At 43.0% G+C, this 21,384-nt stretch overlaps 1 protein-coding gene across 12 annotated transcripts in view; it reads right to left on the reverse strand.

Moving 5' to 3' along the window:
* LOC129811458 (arf-GAP with SH3 domain, ANK repeat and PH domain-containing protein 2-like) overlaps window positions 1-20,360 on the reverse strand; it is a 107,557-nt gene extending 87,197 nt beyond the window's left edge. For 8 of the 12 annotated variants that reach the window (XM_055862777.1, XM_055862776.1, XM_055862784.1 and 5 more), the window contains exon 1: window positions 19,769-20,359. In XM_055862777.1, the coding sequence (XP_055718752.1) occupies window positions 19,769-19,894 (126 nt within the window). In that variant the 5' untranslated portion in view covers window positions 19,895-20,359. Of the gene's footprint in view, window positions 1-19,768 lie in introns of all 12 variants that reach the window. The other 4 variants (XM_055862775.1, XM_055862773.1, XM_055862771.1 and 1 more) reach the window with 1 other exon arrangement.
* Window positions 20,361-21,384: the final 1,024 nt, after the last annotated feature.

Below are 21,384 nucleotides of genomic sequence, written 5' to 3' on the forward strand. Positions count from 1 at the left end.
TATCGCCTTTTTTTTGGTCCTCCAATAACCGGTATCGGTGTTGAAAAATCATAATCGGTCGACCTCTAATCAGAACACTGTTCCGAAAAGCATGATCAAGACATCTTTGAAGAATTTAAAGAAACAAAGAAAATCTGTCCGTTTACTTAGCCTAGCAGGTGCTGGAGGATTAGCCAGTTTGCTAGGATCTTGATAATTGCTCACAACACATCTGACACATTTTGTAACACATCAAGTTTGTAGAATCTTTTGAAGCTGGAGCGTCAAAGATGGTCGGTTGACAACCACATAAAATCAATGCTAAAATCGGTCATGAACAACATGTAACATACTTGCTAAATTACCCCATCTTCAAATCAATCTCACTGGCCAATTTATTTATTTTATTTATTTAACTAGGCAAGTCAGTTAAGAACAAATTCTTATTTACAATGACGGCCTACCCCGGCCAAAGCTCCAGTATGAACATTTATATCGACAACAATGCTTTGATCAATCCGAGGTCCATTGAAAATGCCTTCACATTCACAAAACACACATAGCCCATCAAGCAGCATCACACCTCAGCAGACACTTTCAATCTGGAGAGAGTGCTCTGTCAGGAAATTGGGCGTGTGCACAGGGACAGACGGAGACATAATCCAAGTGCAGCTGAACACAACACAGCCCTCAATCACTCTCACACATTCACTCTTTCCTCACTGAGGCAGTCTTTCCTCCTCTCTGAGGCCGTCTTTCCTCCTCTCTGAGGCCGTCTTTCCTCCTCTCTGAGGCCGTCTTTCCTCCTCTCTGAGGCCGTCTTTCCTCCTCTCTGAGGCCGTCTTTCCTCCTCTCTGAGGCCGTCTTTCCTCACTGAGGCCGTCTTTCCTCACTGAGGCCGTCTTTCCTCACTGAGGCCGTCTTTCCTCACTGAGGCCGTCTTTCCTCACTGAGGCCGTCTTTCCTCACTGAGGCATTCATCATTCCAATCAGAGGCTTTTAACCCAATGAGCAGAGAACAAGAAGGGATTTCCACCATTGGCTACTGTACTGTAGCATGATAGGACACTGCTGGGCCTTCGAATCTGTTCCAAGATAACACATTCATGCAAACTCAGAATGTTTCACAGAGGATAAACAAAGTATTTCTTGGGGATAATGAATTCCCTTGATGGTTCTGACGATGCCCTTGCTTCAGTTGAGAAGATTGAATGAAATAATGAGTCTTAATGCATGACATCAGGCTCCATCTGGCTCTCTCCAATCTGAGCACGCAGGGTCGTGACCGAACGATTGAGTCACATTATACTTCCCAGGACACAGAGAGGGCTAAGGTTTCAAAGCTCCTTGTCAATTTAGATAGATTCCCTCTAAATTTAAAATGCATTATCATCAGGAAACAGCCGGCCCGGAGTCAGATGACAAATAGGGCGGGCTACAGCATCTAGATGTTGCCATGTAACTTCACAGAGAGAAGTATTTTGAGTTGCGCAGAAATATATCTATTTTTATAAAAAAGATGGCAGTAACAGATTTCTGAATTAATTCTCCAGTTATTAGCATAACCAGCAGTATGAGCTATCGTAAAAATGTTTTGCCGATGGACAAAATTGGGATCTTACTAGTGGATTTATTACCTTGCAATTACACTAACACTTCTTGAACACCTATAAAATCCTTGAATTATCTAATTGGCTATAAAATAATAAGGAAAACGACGAGCAAAGATCTTATTTTAAGGCTTTACAATTAAATCCATGACCATATTGGAATCCTATTTCCTCCAAACTACACTAACAACCTCTCTGGCTCCGCTACCCTCCCACTTCCCCTGGCTGTCAGTGTCACAGCCATGACTGGAGAAAAACGCCAATTCCTGCCAGACAGCCATTAACCCCAGAATGGCTGACCAACACAGACCCCCACATCTGCTGTCTGGGCTTGGCTTAGATATGAGCTGAGAAGGCGTGGCCTAATACCTAAAGCACTTGCACTACATTACCCACGGTCTCCCAAAACCGTCTACATTATCCACAGTCTCCCAAAACCGTCTACATTATCCACGGTCTCCCAAAACCGTCTACATTATCCACGGTCTCCCAAAACCGTCTACATTATCCACGGTCTCCCAAAACCGTCTACATTATCCACGGTCTCCCAAACAAAAACATGGAGAGAGACTAGCTGGGGAGGGTCATTCCTATTTCACGAGCTTTTCATAGAGCGTCCATTTTACAGTCTCTTTGTGGGTTTGGAGTAGATTTCAAATTGGAGTAGTATGTAAAATGTAATAAAATGTATGCACTCTACAGTAAGTCGCTCTGGATAAGAGCGTCTGCTAAATGACTAAAATGTAAAATGTAAATGTAATTTCAACCTCCCTTTCTCCTTCTACTGTGTGTGAAACGAATGAGGGTGGAAGTCTTGGAATAACAACAGTGTAATGTTTTAAGTAGTTTTCCTAAAATAGATTTGTATTTTTAGGCTATGCTATCACATTGACTAGAGACTAGTTTTGTTTTGTAACAAAAAAATAGCCTCTCTGTCAAAACACACAGACGTATTTTATGTCCACTGTTTCCAAGGCCATCGTAAGGCCAGGGAAGTAAGACTTGGGCAAGATGAGTAAAAAGAGCAGATGTTTCGGTGAATAAGGGACATGAGAAAAAGATATGTTGACAATCTGGGAACTTGTGCTTTCCTTCCCTGAGACGAAGGGCAATCAAAATGCCAGGATTAGATTAGTTCCTTGGCATAAAAAACATTCCTTGATGATTGCATATTGTATAGTGACAGGGGCGAACCTACCTCATTGTTCCTGTCACGGTACTATTTGATGACGGCACGTCTAGTGGCTTGGACCCCAGCACACTTCAACCCGACCCCCACTACCACAGACTCCCACTCAGAGAAAACAAAGCAGTCGTGTGGGGTCTGCACTTTTTAATCCACATAGCCTGCTCTCCTAGTATCGGCACAAAGTAGCCGGTCACGTCGCCACCACGCCTTTGAACTGCTGAGGAGCATGGGAGGGAGCAGGGAGGGACACCCACAAAACACGCCTGGTTCCCGTCTGGTATCACACAAATAAATCCCCTAATGCTGGAGTCATACAAGGAAACAGTTGGTGACGCGAGTTGAAACTTCGCCAAGGTAGGGGGCAGTCTGGGGTAATGATCTAATTCATTGGGGGTACTGGGAGGGGGACTTTAATTCTAATCCAATTTTTATAGATGTTATAGTTAGAGCAAACTAACACCTTGAAAAGAAAGGAAGGACTGCTGTGGCATCAGTGTTTCTGCCTTAGGGCTTATTCTACACCACCCTGGTTTGTAAATGGCGTACAGTTATTACTGGATTGTGGGCCTCAGTCACTAGGCCTATATTTCTGAGAAATGTAGCAAGATTGGGGGTGGGGGATTAAACAAGGCAGAGGGGAGTCTGGGTAATGAAGTCTATATGTGCAGCTACGACTGTGGGGAGCAGGCTGAGGCCCTCCCAACACAGAGCATGCGATATAGCTGTAGATGCGCGGCACAGGGTGAGCGCTCAGCCTTCGACCTCTCCGTCGAGAGGAGGACAAACAGAAGTGGGAAAGCGGCAACTCATTTAAAAACATATGACCGCACACACAACTCCCTTCTATAGCTTCCTGGCTGAAGTGCGCGGTTGCGAGTGCATCCTGACAGCAGGTAGGAGACGAGAGGAGCTGCCTTGTGGTAAAGCTATTCAGAGCTCTAAAAGAACAAGACTGATGTCATTTAACTGAACTGAAATAATAAATAAACATCCGACAACTCAGAGCAGAAAACATGCCTGAAAAGAAGAGCACAGAGAACTAAAAAAACAGCACAGCCTACTTCAATGTCCATTTCTGTGTGCTTTACTGAACTCAGGCCTATGCACTCACGATTTGGGTGAGAAATGAAAAGGGAAAAACCCTTTCAAGCACAACTTTAAGCAATTTGGAGCAACTGAGTAAATATCTGAACAGGTCCATTGCGCCATTAAGGGGACCATTAACAAGCTGTAGTTCCAGTGTTTGACACAGAACAGTAATGTATGCAGTTAGCCTGAGGGACTGGGAAAGTCAGCCGGCTCAAATAGTCAGCGTCTTCACTGGGCATATTATGGTCAGTGGGAGTGTCCTGAGAGCCATGCAGATGAAGGTTAGCAGAGTGAGGAGAACACACAGCTCTCTCTACCGATGTCATCAAGACCCCGCAGCTTCTGACCAATGAGTGAGTCAAGTGAACACACACACACAATAAACACTCGCTGAAGTCCGCTCTCAATTGCAGTAAGCAGGACTAATGTAAAGTACTTTATTTCTCCTTACTTGAGTTTATTAAAATGTATGTATTATTTTAGCAAATATTTTCATACTTAAAAAAATTCTGCATTGTTGGTTAAGGGCTTGTAATTAAGCATTTCACGGTAAGGTTGCAGGTACCTGTTGTATTAGGCGCAAGTCACAAATACAATTTGATACCTACAACAATAAACACATGTCCATTAAAAAACACCCGACAAGGTAGACAAAATGGTAAACTGTGAATCAGTGTACCAGCTTACATTGACAACCAGCTTCTTTCTCAAGGCCATCAGACTGTTAAACAGCCATCACTAACAGAAAGGCTGCTGCCTTGGGTTGTGCCGTGGCGAAGATCTTTGTGGGCTATACTCGGCCTTGTCTCAGGATGGTAAGTTGATGGTTGAAGTTATCCCTCTAGTGGTGTGGGGGCTGTGCTTTGGCAAAGTGGGTGGGGTTATATCCTTCCTGTTTGGCCCTGTCCGGGGATATCATCGGATGGGGCCACACTGTCTCCTGACCCCTCCTGTCTCAGCCTCCAGTATTTATGCTGCAGTAGTTTGTGTCAGGGGGCTAGGGTCAGTTTGTTATATCTGGAGTACTTCTCCTGTCTTATCCGGTGTCCTGTGTGAATTTAAGTATGCTCTCTCTAATTCTCCCTTTCTTTCTCTCTCTCGGAGGACGTGAGCCCTAGGACCATGCCTCAGGACTACCTGGCATGATGACTCCTTGCTGTCCCCAGTCCACCTGGCCGTGCTGCTGCTCCAGTTTCAACTGTTCTGCCTGCGGCTATGGAACCCTGACCTGTTCACCGGACGTGCGACCTGTCCCAGACCTGCTGTTTTTAACTCTCTAGAGACCGCAGGAGCGGTAGAGATATTCTTAATGATCGGCTATGAAAAGCCAACTGACATTTACTCCTGAGGTGCTGACTTGCTGCACCCTCGACAACTACTGTGATTATTATTATTTAACCATGCTGGTCATTTATGAACATTTGAACATCTTGGCCATGTTCTGTTATAATCTCCACCCGGCACAGCCAGAAGAGGACTGGCCACCCCTCATAGCCTGGTTCCTCTCTAGGTTTCTTCCTAGGTTTTGGTCTAGTTTTTCCTAGCCACCGTGCTTCTACACCTGCATTGCTTGCTGTTTGGGGTTTGAGGCTGGGTTTCTGTACAGCACTTTGAGATATCAGCTGATGTAAGAAGGGATATATAAATAAATTTGATTTGATTTGCCTACAGACTCAAATCATTGGCCACTTTAATTAATGGATCACTAGACACGTTAAATAATGCCACTTGAACAATGTTTACATATCTTACACATCTCAAATGTATATACTGTATTTTATACCATCTATTGTACCATGCGTATGCCGCTCGGTCATCACTCAACCATATATTTATAAACTCAGCAAAAAAATAAACGTCCTCTCACTGTCAACTGTGTTTATTTTCAGCAAACTTAACATGTGTAAATATTTGTATGAACATAAGACTCAACAACTGAGACAAACTGAACAAGTTCCACAGACATGTGACTAACAGAAATGGAATAATGTGTCCCTAAACAAAAGGGGGTCAAAATCAAAAGTAACAGTCAGTATCTGGTGTGGCCACCAGCTGCATTAAGTACTGCAGCGCATCTCCTCCTCATGGACTGCACCAGATTTGCCAGTTCTTGCTGTGAGATGTTACCCCACTCTTCCACCAAGGCACCTGCACTTTCTCAGACATTTCTGTGAGGAATGGCCCTAGCCCTCACCCTCCGATCCAACAGGTCCCAGAAGTGCTCAATGGGATTGAGATCCGGGCTCTTCACTGGCCATGGCAGAACACTGACATTCCTGTTTTGCAGAAAATCACGCACAGAACGAGCAGTATGGCTGGTGGCATGTCATGCTGGAGGGTCATGTCAGGATGAGCCTGCAGGAAGGGTACCACATGAGGGAGGAGGATGTCTTCTATGTAACGCACAGCATTGAGACTGCCTGCAATGACAACACCGCCCCAGACCATGATGGACCCTCCACCTCCAAATCGATCCCGCTCCAGAGTACAGGCCTCAGTGTAACACTCATTCCTTCGACGATAAACGTGAATCCGATCATCACCCCCGGTGAAACAAAACCGTGATTCGTCAGTGAAGAGCACTTTTTGAAGAGCACTTTTTGTCTGGTCCAGCGACGGTGGGTTTGTGCCCATAGGTGATGTCTGGTAAGGACCTGCCTTACAACATACCGACAAACCCTCAGTCCAGCCTCTCTCAGCTTATTGTGGACAGTCTGAGCACTGATGGAGAGATTGTGCATTCCTGGTGTAACTCGGGCAGTTGTTGTTGCCATCCTGTACTTGTCCAGCAGGTGTGATGTTCAGATGTACCGATCCTGTGCAGGTGTTGTTACATGTGGTCTGCCACTGCGAAGGCAATCAGCTGTCCATCCTGTCTCTCTGTAGCGCCCTCTTAGGGGTCTCACATTGCAATTTATTGCCCTGGCCACATCTGCACATCATGCCTCCTTGCAGCATGCCTAAGGCATGTTCACACAGATGAGCAGGGACCCCGGGCATCTTTCTTTTGGTGTTTTTCAGTCAGGACACTAAAGAGGCCTTTCTACTAACTTTCCACAACTGTGACCTTAATTGCCTACCGTCTGTAAGCTGTTAGTGTCTTAACGACCGTTCCACAGCTGCATGTTCATTAATTGTTTATGGTTCATTGAACAAGCATGCGAAACAGTGTTTTAACCCTTTACAATGAAGATGAAGTTATTTTGACTTTTACGAATTATATCTTTGACAGGGTCCTGAAAAAGGGACGTTTCTTTTTTTGCTGAGTTTATATACATATTCTCATTCCATCCCTTTAGATGTGTGTGTATTAGGTAGTTGTGGAATTGTTAGATTAATGTTAGATATTACTGCACTGTTGGAACTAGAAGCACAAGCATTTCGCTATACTCGCATTAACATCTGCTAACCATGTGTATGTGACCAATAAAATTTGATATGGTAAAGACTTCCACTTATAAAAAAAATAAAACTGTCCAAACACAACTCATAGGCGTTCAAACTCACAACTCAGCAGTTCAAACTCATTGGTGCTTTACTACTCACTGGTGAAAACTACAAAAGGGAAACCCTTAGACCTGGACAGTCACAACCTGCCAGCAGTAATCCTCACACTTTGGTGAGGACATAAAACGAAGTTACTAAAACCTGCAAAGAAAAACACAGGCTCGAAATAGAAAGCCAGGCAGTGCCGAATCCCTGGTGTAGGGCTAGGCAATATATCAATTGAATTTGATTAATTAGAATTTATGTTTGTGCGCGATATTCCAAATGCCTGTATCGCAATAATGACGTTTTTATGAGTGTTTATGTCTGCTTGTTCTCATGTTGTCATTTTGGTCTCGTCTCCTTCTGTGCTCACCTTCCCATTTACACCAGAGATCTGACGAGATGCACATGTCTCCGCCATAACAACAGGAGTCTAACCAAAAGCCCACAGAAACGCATTGGGCTTATTTTGGACAGATTTTGGTGTCCATTCTTCTATGGTTTACAAACACACACCACCAAGCCCCTGTCACTCACACAACAAAGATGAGAGATCACTTCTTCCTCTCTGACAAGCAGTTTCAAACTCGCTATTTGCATTTGAGGTTTGGTCCAACAGAATCAGAGACATTATTTTACTATCTATTATTATCTCTAATAGAGAAGTTACCTTTTCTAACAATACCCTTTTTATGGCTCAACTGCTCACATTGAGAGCAGAGCAGACACTACCAACACGGGAGTATCAATAAACATTGATTCTGGAAAATAAATGCTCAGTTTGTCATGCGAGGCATTGCACTACCAAATACCAGTGGCAGCATTTTAGCTGTCTAGTGTGTGTTTTATAAATGTGCAATAAACCTAAAACACAATTATATAAAGAATTTGCAACTCGTTCTCATTTTGAGAAATAAGGCAGGCTACTTGATTTCAACATCTGAACACAGCGGACAGGCTAGCGTGCTGTTCAAAAAGTTGGAGACAGACAGAAGGCTGTGCTCATAACAATTCAACTGTTCTACCTTGTTAGCTAGCAAACAGATCCAAGTTGGCTAAACTTAAAATATAACGATTAGCTGGTCCTTGGTGTGTTTTATGGTTGGGGAAGGCTTATATTTAGCCTAGATATAATTTCACGAGCCCTGAATTCATTAGATTATTGCTGACTGTTTGAAATGCAGTGTATTTGGGGCCTCCCGGGTGACGCAGTGGTCTAGGGCACTGCATCGCAGTGCTAGCTGCGCCACCAGAGTCTCTGGGTTCGCGCCCAGGCTCTGTCGCAGCCGGCCGCGACCGGGAGGTCCGTGGGGCGACGCACAATTGGCATAGCGTAGTCCGGGTTAGGGAGGGTTTGGCCGATAGGGATATCCTTGTCTCATCACACTCCAGCGACTCCTCTGGCGGGCCGGGCGCAGTGCGCTAACCAAGGGGGCCAGGTACACGGTGTTTCCTCCGACACATTTGTGCGGCTGGCTTCCGGGTTGGAGGCGCGCTGTGTTAAAGAAGCAGTGCGGCTTGGTTGGGTTGTGCTTCGGAGGACGCATGGCTTTCGACCTTTGTCTCTCCCGAGCCCGTACGGGAGTTGTAGCGATGAGACAAGATAGTAATTACTAGCGATTGGATACCACGAAAATTGGGGAGAAAATGGGATAATTTATTTATTTTTTAAAGAAGAAAAAATAATAAAATAAATGCAGTGTATTGTCAAATAAAAACAGTTGTTTTTAGTTTTAAAATCAATATATTCACTAACGTCACTTAGAAATGTCCTTGTTTTTGAAAGAAAAGCACATTTTTTGTCCCTTAAAATAACATAAAATTTATCAGAAATACAGTGCAGGCATTGTTAACGTGGAAAATTACTAATTGTGGCTGGAAACGGCAGATTTTTTAATGGAATATCTATATAGGCATACAGAGGTCCATTATCAGCAACCATCACTCCTGTGTTCCAATGGCACGTTGTGTTAGCTAATCCAAGTTTATAATTTTAAAAGGCAAATTGATTCATTAGAAAACCCTTTTGCAATTATGTTAGCACAGCTGAAAACTGGTGTGCTGATTAAAGAAGCAATACAACTGGCCTTCTTTACACTAGCGGAGTATCTGCACCATCAGCATTTGTGGGTTCGATTACAGGCTCAAAATGGCCAGAAACAAAGAACTTTCTTCTGAAACTCGTCAGTCTATTCCATGAGAGACATTGCCAAGAAACTGAAGATCTCGTACAACGCTGTTTATTACTCGCTTCACAGAACAGCGCAAACTGGCTCTAACCAGAATAGAAAGAGGAATGGGAGGCCCCAGTGCACAACTGAGCAAGAGGACAAGTACATTAGAGTGAATTGCCCATATGTTTGGGGGGGGAAATGGAGATATGATTTTTAGGCCATATTGCCCAGCCCTTCCCTGGTGTAGCTATAGGCTACATCAATAGATGGCTCCATTTGTGTCTGGAGAAACCACTTGCCAATAGAATGACCACCTGCCCTGCAATTGACCACTTCAAAGATATTTCCCCTTCCTTTGTTGTCAATGGGGTGTCATATGGACACTGTCACATGAGAACCAACATTCCGCACCGCAGATTGGTTTATTCAACCATCGTTGACAAACTTTCAAGTTCGTCTAGTCTGAACAGATTCTCACAGGTTATAATGCACTTCGGGTTTGGGTGCAAGATGATTCTCAGAATTCATTTCAGCAACCACTACCTGTGAACACTGGACAAGATGTGGCATGCCTGGAAAGCAGAGGGATTTGGGCTTTTCAACATTTAGTGGCTATTTGAGACAGTGTGAGAAGAGCTGTTCATCTCAACATTACCGATTTACAGGGAACAATTGAAAAGATAAAGTGCCTTCAGAAAGTTAAAAAAACAGCATAGTTTCCACACAGACCCACTCTCTCCAAGATACTGTTGAGAGACCGTGTGAAGGTTTAGTGCAGAGCTGACCACAAGGAGGAACAGCTACAAAACAACCACAGCCAGATCTGAACACCTACAGGCTAAAGGCTATAGGTAGTCATCAATAAAACATGGCAATACGGTGCAAAGTGTTCGATTTGGCTGCTCCTTGCCCCCAGCTCCGCTAAAATCATTGAAAACTACATACCGTTCAAAGGATTGTTAAATAAATGTTAACTATTTGGTTGTAATATCATCACCTCTTGAAGAGCATGCCTTCAGAAAGTATTCATACCCCTTGACTTATTCCACATTTCGTTATGTTACAGCCTGAATTCAAAATGGATTAAAATGTTTTTTGTTTCTCTCACCCAACTGAACACAAAGTGAAAACATGTTTTTAGAAATGTTTGCAAATGTATTATAAATGGAATACAGAAATCTATTTTACATAAGTATTCACACCCCTGAGTCAATACATGTTAGAATCACCTTTGGCAGCGATTACAGCTGTGAGTCTTTCTGGGTAAGTCTCTAAGAGCTTGACACACCTGGATTGTGTAACATTTTCCCATTATTCTTTTGAAAATTCTTCAAGCTCTGTCAAATTGGTTGTTGATCATCGCTAGACAACCATTTTCAGGTCTTGCCATAGATTTTCAAGTAGGTTTAAGTCAAAACTTTAACTCGTCAACTCCAGCGTAGTTGGCGTTGTGTTTTAGGTTATTGTTCTGCTAAAAGGTTAATGTCTCCCAGTGTCTGATGGAAAGTAGACTGAACCAGGTTTTCATCTAGGATTTTGCCTGTGCTTAGCTCCATTCAGTTTTTTTTATCCAGAAAAACTCCCCAGTCATTAACGATTACAAGCATACTCATAACATGAAGCAACCACCACTATGCTTTAAAATATGGAGAGTGGTACTCACTAAAGTCTTGTATTGGACTTGTATTAAACATAAGACTTTGTAATAAGAACAAAAAGTGAATTACTTTGCTACATTTTTTGCCGTATTACTTTAGTGCCTTGTTGCAAAGAAAACAAAAAATGCTGAGTTAGAAAGGACACCTCTATCTTTGTAGTGACTGGGTGTATTGATACACTATCCAAAGTGTAATTAATAACTTCACCATGCTCAAAGGGAAATTCAATGTTTGCTTTTTTTTTTTTACCCACCTACCAATAGGTGCCCTTCTTTGCGAGGCATTGGAAAACCTCCCTGGGCTTTGTTGTTGAATCTGTGTTTGAAATTCACTGCTCGACTGAGGGACCTTACAGATAATTGTATGTGTGAGGTAGTCATTCAAAAATCATGTTAAACACTATTATTGCACACAGAGTGAGTCCATGAATCTTATGTGACTTAAGCACATTTTACTCCTGAACTTATTTAGGCTTACCTTAACAAAGGGGTTGAATAAATATTGACTCAAGACATTTCAGCTTTTCATTTTCAAAAAACGTAATTACACTTTGACATGAGGTATTGTGTGTAGGCCAGTGACCAAACATCTCAATTTAATCACTTTTAAAGTCAGGCTGTTACAACAAAATGTGGAAAAAGTCTAGGGGTGTGAATACTTTCTGAAGGTGCTGTATACTACTGATGTGATGTGCTTGAAGATTGAGGTGACTGAGCAGTGAGGACAAGTGCAACTTCAATGATTGGTCATTAATAGAGTGATTAAGAGGTGAAAAGGTCAGATAAAGACAAACGGGGAGCTTGGCCAATCCCCATGGGTGCAGTACACTTTTACTGACTAACACTCAAGACTGTTGGTTGTAGGTGTGACACAGTAACCCGCATTCACTCTCAGTGAGAATGTTCTGGTAGGCTGTACGATGAACAACTGTTGAAATGGAAATTCAGGACCTGATTATGCCCAGAGTATACCAACTGAGAATACAAATGTCAAGCTTTGAATGGGGAAAAAATAGTTTTTGAACTACCTAGGGTGGAAAATCAGGAAAGAGACCCGACAACACCATTTTAAAGGAGTCTGTTTGACTTAATAAGGAAGTATTTAACAAAGTTTATAAATTAGCAGGGGACTGATGAAAGCTCAGCGTGAGGGAGGGGTGGGTAAATTAAGACCAAATGTGTCTAGCTCCCCATAAAATCCAGTCAGCATAAGCACCGTTTCTGGTCTGCTCGTATTTACCAATGTGTAGGCCTCATGGCGGAAACTTAGCAATGCCAAAAGCAAAGTGCCATAGTTGCATACAAGGAGCATTGAGGATGCTTGAGGGACTTGGAGTGAGACTGCGTTCACCTGGAAAAGATCAACTGGTGACTTTGGAAAACATATGGTCCAGTGTGCTGCGGAAGGAATATAAGTGCATGAGTGTATCTACTGTGAAAAAGAATGAAAGTTCCTTTGAAGTCTGAGGACTTTATTACTTTTAAGGATTCAACTTAATTCCTGTCTCCTGGAGTACTAACAACGTTGCTCCAAAGTAGGCAGAGGCACTACTTTGACAGAACCACATTAGGCAGAGACAATACATTCAGCTGTATTAAAGTTTGTACCCATCTGGGAACAGCTTAAATCTCTCAGCACATTTGTGTTTTTTTTCAGTTTTACAATATGTGGAAAGAATGGGTACATTGTGCATGTCCCAACTCTCCAGGGAGGCAGACCTGCTTGACAAGTGGATATAGTATGAGAAAGGACATTAAGGATATCTAAAACAAAGTTCCGGAGTCTTTTAACCCGTCTTTTGTTGATTAATGTAGAATATCTGTTGAAAGAGGCATAATTGCGAACAGCATATCCAGTCATGTAAAGAACAACCTAAATCTAGCCATTAATGACATTACTCATAGCCAGCTTCTCAAAGAGAGAACACATCTGAAAGCCCTTCCTCCATGAACCCACTGCAGTTTTCAAATTGTTTCTTTTTGGGGTTTTTTTGTTGCTACTTTTACCCCTTATTCTTCCCAATTTCGTGATATCCAGTCTTGTCCCATGGCTGCAACTCCCGTACGGACTCGGGAGGCGAAGTTCGAGAGCCATGCGTCCTCAGAAACACGACCTTGCCAAGCCGAACTGCTTCTTGACACACTGCTCGCTTAACTCGGAAGCCAGCTGCACAAGTGTGTCGTAGGAAACACCATACAACCGGCAACCGAAGTCAGCTTGCAGGCGCCCGGCCTGGAGTCGCTAGAGGAGTCGCCGCTAGAGCGCGATGGGACAAGAACATGCCGGCCGGCCAAACTCTCCAATAACCCGGATGACACTGGGCCAATTGTGCGCCGCCTCATGGGTCTCCCAGTCACGGCCGGCTGTGACACTGCCTGGGATTGAACCCGGGGCTGTAGTGATACATCAAGCAATGCAATGCAATGCAGTGGCTTAGACCGCTGCGCCACTCGGGAGGCCCTCCCACTGCAGTTAAGTGAACACGACAACCCAGCAACACAATTAAAATAATTTCTGAGGAAACTGCCCCTGTGCAGAGGCCATGGAACGAATCAATGAAGTAGTTCATTAATGAAGAGGCACGGCATGTCAGGGAACACTTAAAAAGGAGCTGTTCATGGCAATCTGTGACAGGCCCCCTGACGGTGGGCCTCCACACTCCCATGCACAACAAAGGCCGGTGCACTCCTGACCCCTCTCTCCGATCACACACCGTTCTATTTTCCCAGATTTCCTCGCACCCCCTTATTCCGATGAATGATCCTGTGTTGTGGCAGTGGTGGGGGGGATATTGTATCCCAACAGCCCAGGGTCACCAAGGGGAGCCCAGGCCCCAAATCGATTGGGAAAGTACCGTGACCCGTCCCACCTTTCCACTGTTTAGCCACATGGGGGGAGGGACTTCTCATCTGTAGGAAGGCCCCAAAGAGTGAGAGAGAGAGCCTGAGACTGGGAGATAACAGGGAGCCTGCTGTCCCTGGCTCCAGTTATGCAAGATACCTTACACTTCAAACACACACATTGGAGGAAACATGCTGGGTACTCTTAGGGTGACAAAAAAGAGGACTTTCCATAGTTTCCGATAGAAAGGTTGTGTGATACCAAATAAAATACAATTTTATTGGTCACATACACGTTTACCACATGGTATTTCTGCTTGTTTGCTCACTAGACTGTCAGAAGTGAGGATGTAGACAAAAAACATTGTCTAAAAAAATAAAAAAGACCAAGATGAAGAATAAAAAGATACAAAAAACAACAACAAAAAACACTTAACCAGCTTCCGATGTCCAGAAGGAACAACCGTAGGTCATTAACCAGTTCCAACAGAATCTGGCAGGGGATCATATTTACTATGGGGCAGGTTTGGTCCAAAGCTCTGAGGAGAAATGGTCTGAATGTGGTGATCCTTCCAACGAAATCATTTCAATTACACTAAGTATTAATAAGCTCCTTAAGAGGATGCAGGCCAAGGTGGCTGGCAGTCTGGGCAGCTCATTCATTGATTGTCTCTGCACACTTTATCCTTGGTGCCTGAGGCCTTGTTAAAACTTTCCTCCATGCCACCTGTTCTGCGCTACAGGTGCTCACTCCAGCCCAGCCTGGTGGTTCCCACGGACTATGCCTAGGAATCTCTGAATAGATGAGGCGATGCCTTCCACTGGCCCGGGAAGAAAATCCCAAATTGTTTGCATATAGTCAATTTACACACAGGTCTGACATGTTGTGTGTGGACTCCAGGAAGAGTAGCTGCTGCTTTTGCAACTGCTAATGGGGATCATAATAAAATACCAAATCACAACAAATAATGAAGGGTTGTCGGACACACCATCAGGCTGCTCATCTAGAGGGAACAGGGTTGCAGGCTTCATGAGAAAACCTATTACTATTTGTCTGTAGATACAGTCAGGGGTATATTACTGTTAAACCTTCAGATTACACACCGCAGAGTGAAGCAGCCCGGGGTGGCTGGAAGATATAATCTATCAACAATCTTTTTATAAAGGATAGAAATTGCATCCATTTCTCAGTATGCAAAGAGGAACCTGTTGATTGTTAAATATTCTGTGTAGCTTGGTAAATAAATAAATGTCTCTCTGAATGACAACAATGATGTTTGTTTCTAACATTAGGGCTGTTTTCCTCAAGAAATGAATGCGCTTTGTGTTTTTTTCCCCTCGCTTCTTTATAACCTTCATCCCATCCGCTATCCACTGCTTTTCACAATCTTGGGGAATTCAATTAGAAACCACCAAGTATGGAGTGGAGACCACTTCCTCATTGTTAACCAGATACATAGAACAGACTCAGCACATGAGATTAGAGCTGGTGCAAACAGTTGCCCCGAATGCCAGGGTCATTCGCCTGATACTTCCCAATAATCTCCATACAGAAGCATGCAGTTGAGACCACATGCCCCACCAGAAGCATGCAGTTGAGACCACATGCCCCACCAGAAGCATGCAGTTGAGACCACATGCCCCACCAGAAGCATGCAGTTGGACAACATTCCTCACCAGAACCATGTAGTTGGAACACATTCCTAACCAGAAGCATGCAGTTGAGACCACATGCCCCACCAGAACCATGCAGTTGAGACCACATGCCCCACCAGAACCATGTAGTTGAGACCGCATGCCCCACCAGAACCATGTAGTTGGACAACATTCCTCACCAGAACCATGTAGTTGGAACACATTCCTAACCAGAACGATGCAGTTAAGACAACATGCCGGGATAAAATATCCAGAGGGTGCAGGAATGTATGTACAGCACGACAACAACAACAAATCCATACAAAATGCTGGCTGTAAATGTCCATGATTCAACTGAGAAAAATGAGCAGTATGTATGGAGGAGAGAGACAGAGTCAATGAGCCTGGCTGGTCCAACATTGGACCCCCTATTGTGATCGTGTGTGGGCCACTGCCATCCTCAGATTCCAGGAATGTTTCTCTGTGAAAGGAAGGCCCATGTTTGCACAATGGGTGCAGTCGGGGAACATGAAACATCATCCAATTTACATGCCAACACAAAGGATAGGCCCAATTTATGCAACACGTGTGGGTTTCACACTGATGTGCTATCCTGTAACACACATTTACCTTTGAGTAGGAAACTGCACAGTTTGTTTGCAACCCATAAATCAGAAACGACTGACAGCTGAAGTTCCATAAAACCAAAAGAACAAGAACAGTCATATCAAAGCACTATGGATTATTCAACCGTTGTTCAACGCTGATAGTCAGTCAGACCAGCAATTTAGGACTTGAGGCCTCGTTCCCATTGTGACTGTGGCCAAAGCAAAGTAACTTCTGCACAGTCAAAGAGACTTCCTTGCTCAAAATGAGAATGTATGTGATCAGACAAATATAAAGCAAGTCTCTTGTAAAATTACAACTAGGGCAGATAGAACAAAGGCATGGAGAAGTTGCCTCATTTTACAGCAACCCAGAGGGGCGTTAATGACAAGGGACAAACATCCTCTTAGTGGACCAACTGTTTTTATAGTTGTGGTTTTTAGGCCACGGTAATCCGAGTAACTATTTTAGTAGCTCCACCTCTGCTGGACACATTAAGCCCATTTATTTGGAGATGAGAGACAAAGCTTTTACAATCCACAAGCTTAATTAAAGTTCTGTCCATTGTAATTGGTTTATGTAGAAATAAATCACACAACAGACTAGGTCCCATTAAGCCCTGTAAGTGGCAGTGTCTCCTAGATAGTGTGTCTCCCTGTGCTACACTGTGGGGATAGCAGGCTCATCTGAACAGACCTGGTCAATGCCATCAGTCCAGTCTGAGGATGAAGGGTGAGCATATCACTTATTCCAGAGCACTCATAAGAGACAAGCTATCATCACATAGGACTGGAATCGGCCCACGTGAGGCAGACGTCATGCCATCTGGTCCACAGATATTCACCCTAATCGCACCCCTCCCACAATTAATCTCTCACTCCAATAAGTACAGCCTTAGCACGAAAGTGCCTAGTTTAATGTGAAACCAAAACTTGGATGCCAAAATGTGTAGGCCTAAAACACCAAGCTGACAATTATCAAAGGCAATGATCAAAACTGAAATGGCAATGGTTTTTCTATATATTGCGAAACATTGCTGCACTGTCGAGATTTTTCAGTCCTGAAATACAGACTTGAGTAGGCTACATTCAGACAGTCCTCAACTGTCACTTCAAGGGCAAAATGGAGACGCTAGCAATTTTATAGCAAGACAATTCTCTAGTCACAGAATCAGTACAATGCTGGGAATCCAAAACAGCCCCATCAGATCTCCTTCGTGCACTCTAGACTGTGATGTCACCTAATGCCCATGTGAAAGAAAGCCTTTAGTGTATACAGAAAATAAAGCAGATCTTTATTGTTAAGCCATTAACATGGAGGGAGGAATAGGAATTGTCTGTTTGCCTCATTACATTTTAATAGGACGTTCCGACTGACATCTTTACCAGGACAAAGACATGCCGATGTCAAGCTCTTTCCAAAAGCCAATGACATTTTGTTTGATTAGCTAGCTAGCGTCAAGCCAAATGGATAGGCTCTGAAATGAAAAGATCAGTTGATGTTTACTGGTCATGAAAGCATACAGTTACTTGCTGTATAACTCTGATAATAGAGCTAAATGTGGAATAATCTGAAATGTGTAGTTCTGACTATGCTTTTCAAGAGGTGATGATATTAAAACCAAATAGTTTATCAAATGTATTTAACAATCCCTTGAAAATGGCACGTAGTTGTCAACGGATTTAGCGGAGCTGGGGGTCTTTTGAGATGTTTTATTGATAACGACCTATAACCCAGTGCATTTCCAGTTGTCACTAGTTACCACAGCCATGAAAACAAAATTGTGCTTTTTGGTCTTAATTTAAGGTTAGGCATAAGGTTACCAGTGTGGTTTAAAATCAGATTTATAAAAAAAAACAAGTTGTAGACATAGTCAGGGCTTAGCCATAATTATGACTTTGTCGCTGTGGTAACAAGTGATGACCAGCTTTTCCTGGTCAGGTCATCAAGAATTTAAAAAAACTCCTGGCCCCACTAGGCCAACCAAAAATCAATCCAACCATTTTGATCCAGATTTGTATTTATTTATCGAAACTGACACCAGGGAGCTGCGTTCCACCTTTAGGTGTCTGTAGAAAGATTAAGCACCAACAGGTGCCTGCCCCATCAGACCTCCAGAAACACAACCCTTCTCTCTAATTCGGGTGTGTAGATAAATCAGTCTGAGCTTCCATGGAATCAAAGCCTCAATCCGGTGCCAGGATGTCATTCTGACAACATGCACTCAAAGTTTGAGATGAGAGAATATTACTCAATATTACACAAGTCAAATAACATCTAAGAGAGGGAAAACGTACTATCATAAGGAGATACTGTCTGTATGCATGCATGAGGAGGACAAACTGACTACCTTTGTTTAGCATGAACCTACTGTCCCTCCTGCAGCATTTCATGAACATGGATGAAGATAAGCAGCACACCTTGCATGCAAACAATGGCAATAAAGCAGATTTGGAGACATGAACAAGGGCTTAGATGGGTCTCCTTCGACTGCCAGTCAGTATTATCCCAACACATGACTGCTATGAAATGTTGCATTTATGGATGACATCTTTATCTGTTCATGACTGGGCATTTCATACACAACATATAATGGATCCAGGGCAGGCACAATTAAAAAAAGATACCCATGTGGGAAATGCTCAGTCAGTGCTCTCATTAGGCTGTATAGGGTTAGGTGGTGGGGGTGGGTTTTCATAGAACAAAGCGGAAGTGTTCTTTCTGTTAACGACCTGCAAGTTTGATGAAGCTTACCTGCCCCGGTACCTGTGCCGTTAGAGACCTCTCAAACGCACAGATACTGGGGCAAAGCTTACCCATCTATAAACCACAGGAAAAGTCCTATTCTCGGGCGTGGCCTATTGATGCAAAATAAATACCGAATTTATTGAACAGGTGCCACATTAATTCCAAAGCTCTTCTATTCCTCAATAGACATTAAAAATTAAAAATAAAGAAAACGTAGAGCGATTGTTTGCATGATAACTGTTTCCATTGAACTGTCCATGTTTTCGTGGGAAACTCTCGATATTGTCATCTGGGCCAAGATATTCGTTTTTGAAATCGTTGATTGTAAACTAATGGTCAAAGGGGATGTCCCAAGTAAACAAAGCGGCTAATACCGATTATGCTGTTCTATTATCCAATAAAAACTATGTGGCTATTATTATATTCTGGACATAACAGCAACATCAGAACGGTGTAAAATAAATGACGATTAGTAGCCGAATTGGAGAAAACAAGTTTCCACTTTCCTCTGTGTATGAGAGCAATGCCAGAACAAATGGCTCTAGTGATTGATGAAAACGCCCAACAATTCGGGAAAAAAAGCCTACTGTGATGATATAGAATTTTGCCAGTTAGTTTAGAGTACCTTTATAACCGACATAGGTACTACTAGGTCTAAGTAATGCATTATAACCTTCGACGTGTCCGGTGATGCTACCGAATGTGGACCTTGAAGTAGCCTATAGGCTTTGGAATTCACCACACCACTCACCTCCTCCAAAGCAGTCACGGTACTCCTACAGTGGGACATTCTAGTGGTGAAGTTTGATGCAGTTGGCGCTTTATAATCTTCATTTGTCTCCGCCATGAACTCGGACACTGTAATTTGGTCCGGCATACTTTATCCTTTAAGAAAATATATTGTATTCCTTCCTGTTAAACACCCGGGATTTAATTAGAATTTGAGAAAAGCTTTACGTTTACAATAATATAAAAGTCTGATAAAATGCTCTCATGTAAACCATTGCTGGATGTGTGTTGTTCCCTTGTTCGCGCTCGAGCAGTCACACTGCAACAATGTTGCGCGCCTGATTGTAACAGTCGCTGCGGTAGCCTTTCCGATTCCAGATGGCTCGCGGTCACTGCTCTTCCCCGTCAATTTGGCGGGTCCCACTCGATTTGCAGAGAAATCCAAAAAGATTAAGCTTCTATGATTTTCTCTTCTGTAGGCGCCCTCTCTCTTCCGAACCTCAGATAAAGGCTGTGAACTTCTTTCCAAGCATGGGAAACAACGAGGCGTTCTAATGCAAGCTCAGAAATTGACAAAGGTGAAGGAGGGATTCAATGGATGTGCACTATCCAATGGAGATCACCAGCTGGTCAATTTGACCCAATCAGAGGCGATAGAAGGCGTGGTCTCTGTCATCATTACAGCGGCATCCAGAGGTTTTTTAAGGTAGATCAAAACTCCTGAAATAGCCTATATAAATAATATTGAATTTGTTTATTTTTATGTTTCCATCAATTTTAAGATTAAACTGTGTCAGACTAAGATCTATTTTCTTAATTCCTACGCACATTAAATTACAGTTAATTTCTTGTTTTGACCTCTTCAGTCAATTCCATTTTTTGTCATTTATCAGATGCTCTTATCCAGAGCAATTTACAGGAGAAATTAAGTACCTATTGACAGGTTTTTCACCTAGTGGGCTCAGAGATTCAAACCAGTGACCTTTTGGTGACTGGCCCAACACTTAACCACTAGGCCAGTGGTTCCCAACCAGGGGTACTCGGTCCCATGGGGGTACTTGGCCTATAAACAGGGAGTACTTGAGAAGACTCATGACACCATAGACCTACTGGTAAAATGCATGTGAGGGGATACTACATAAGTACTCCAGGCAGGGCAAAATTCAGTTGGTGGTAAAGTAACCGAAAAAGGTTGGGAACCACTGCACTAGGCTAGCTGCCACCTAAATACAATGAAAGCTTGGGGAAATAAAATTATTATTAGCAACAGCTTGACATTCAAAGTCTTGGAAAGTCACTAGAGAGTGCATTATTAATTATTTTATGGTGCATTTGCAAAAGGGTTAGGCTATATCACCATATTTTCCATGCTGTTTGATGGTTAAAAATGTAGATACTTTTTATGTTTGGGGAAAACATGATCTCTTTGAATACAGTGTTAAATACAGAACATGCATATTTAGGTCTTTATCAGAAGAGCCTTCTTTTGACGTTGCTATATCAAACAGTCCTGCCTGTCATATGAGAAAATATTAGTTTAAAAATATGTCTATTTCTCTCTCGTTTCATTATTATTTTATTGTAGAATGTATGATAACACTAACTTCCTGTAGCACTTGCTTTCTTCCTGTAGGGCTC

This window comes from Salvelinus fontinalis, chromosome 15 (genome assembly GCF_029448725.1).
Source record: "Salvelinus fontinalis isolate EN_2023a chromosome 15, ASM2944872v1, whole genome shotgun sequence".
Lineage (NCBI taxonomy): Eukaryota > Metazoa > Chordata > Actinopteri > Salmoniformes > Salmonidae > Salvelinus > Salvelinus fontinalis.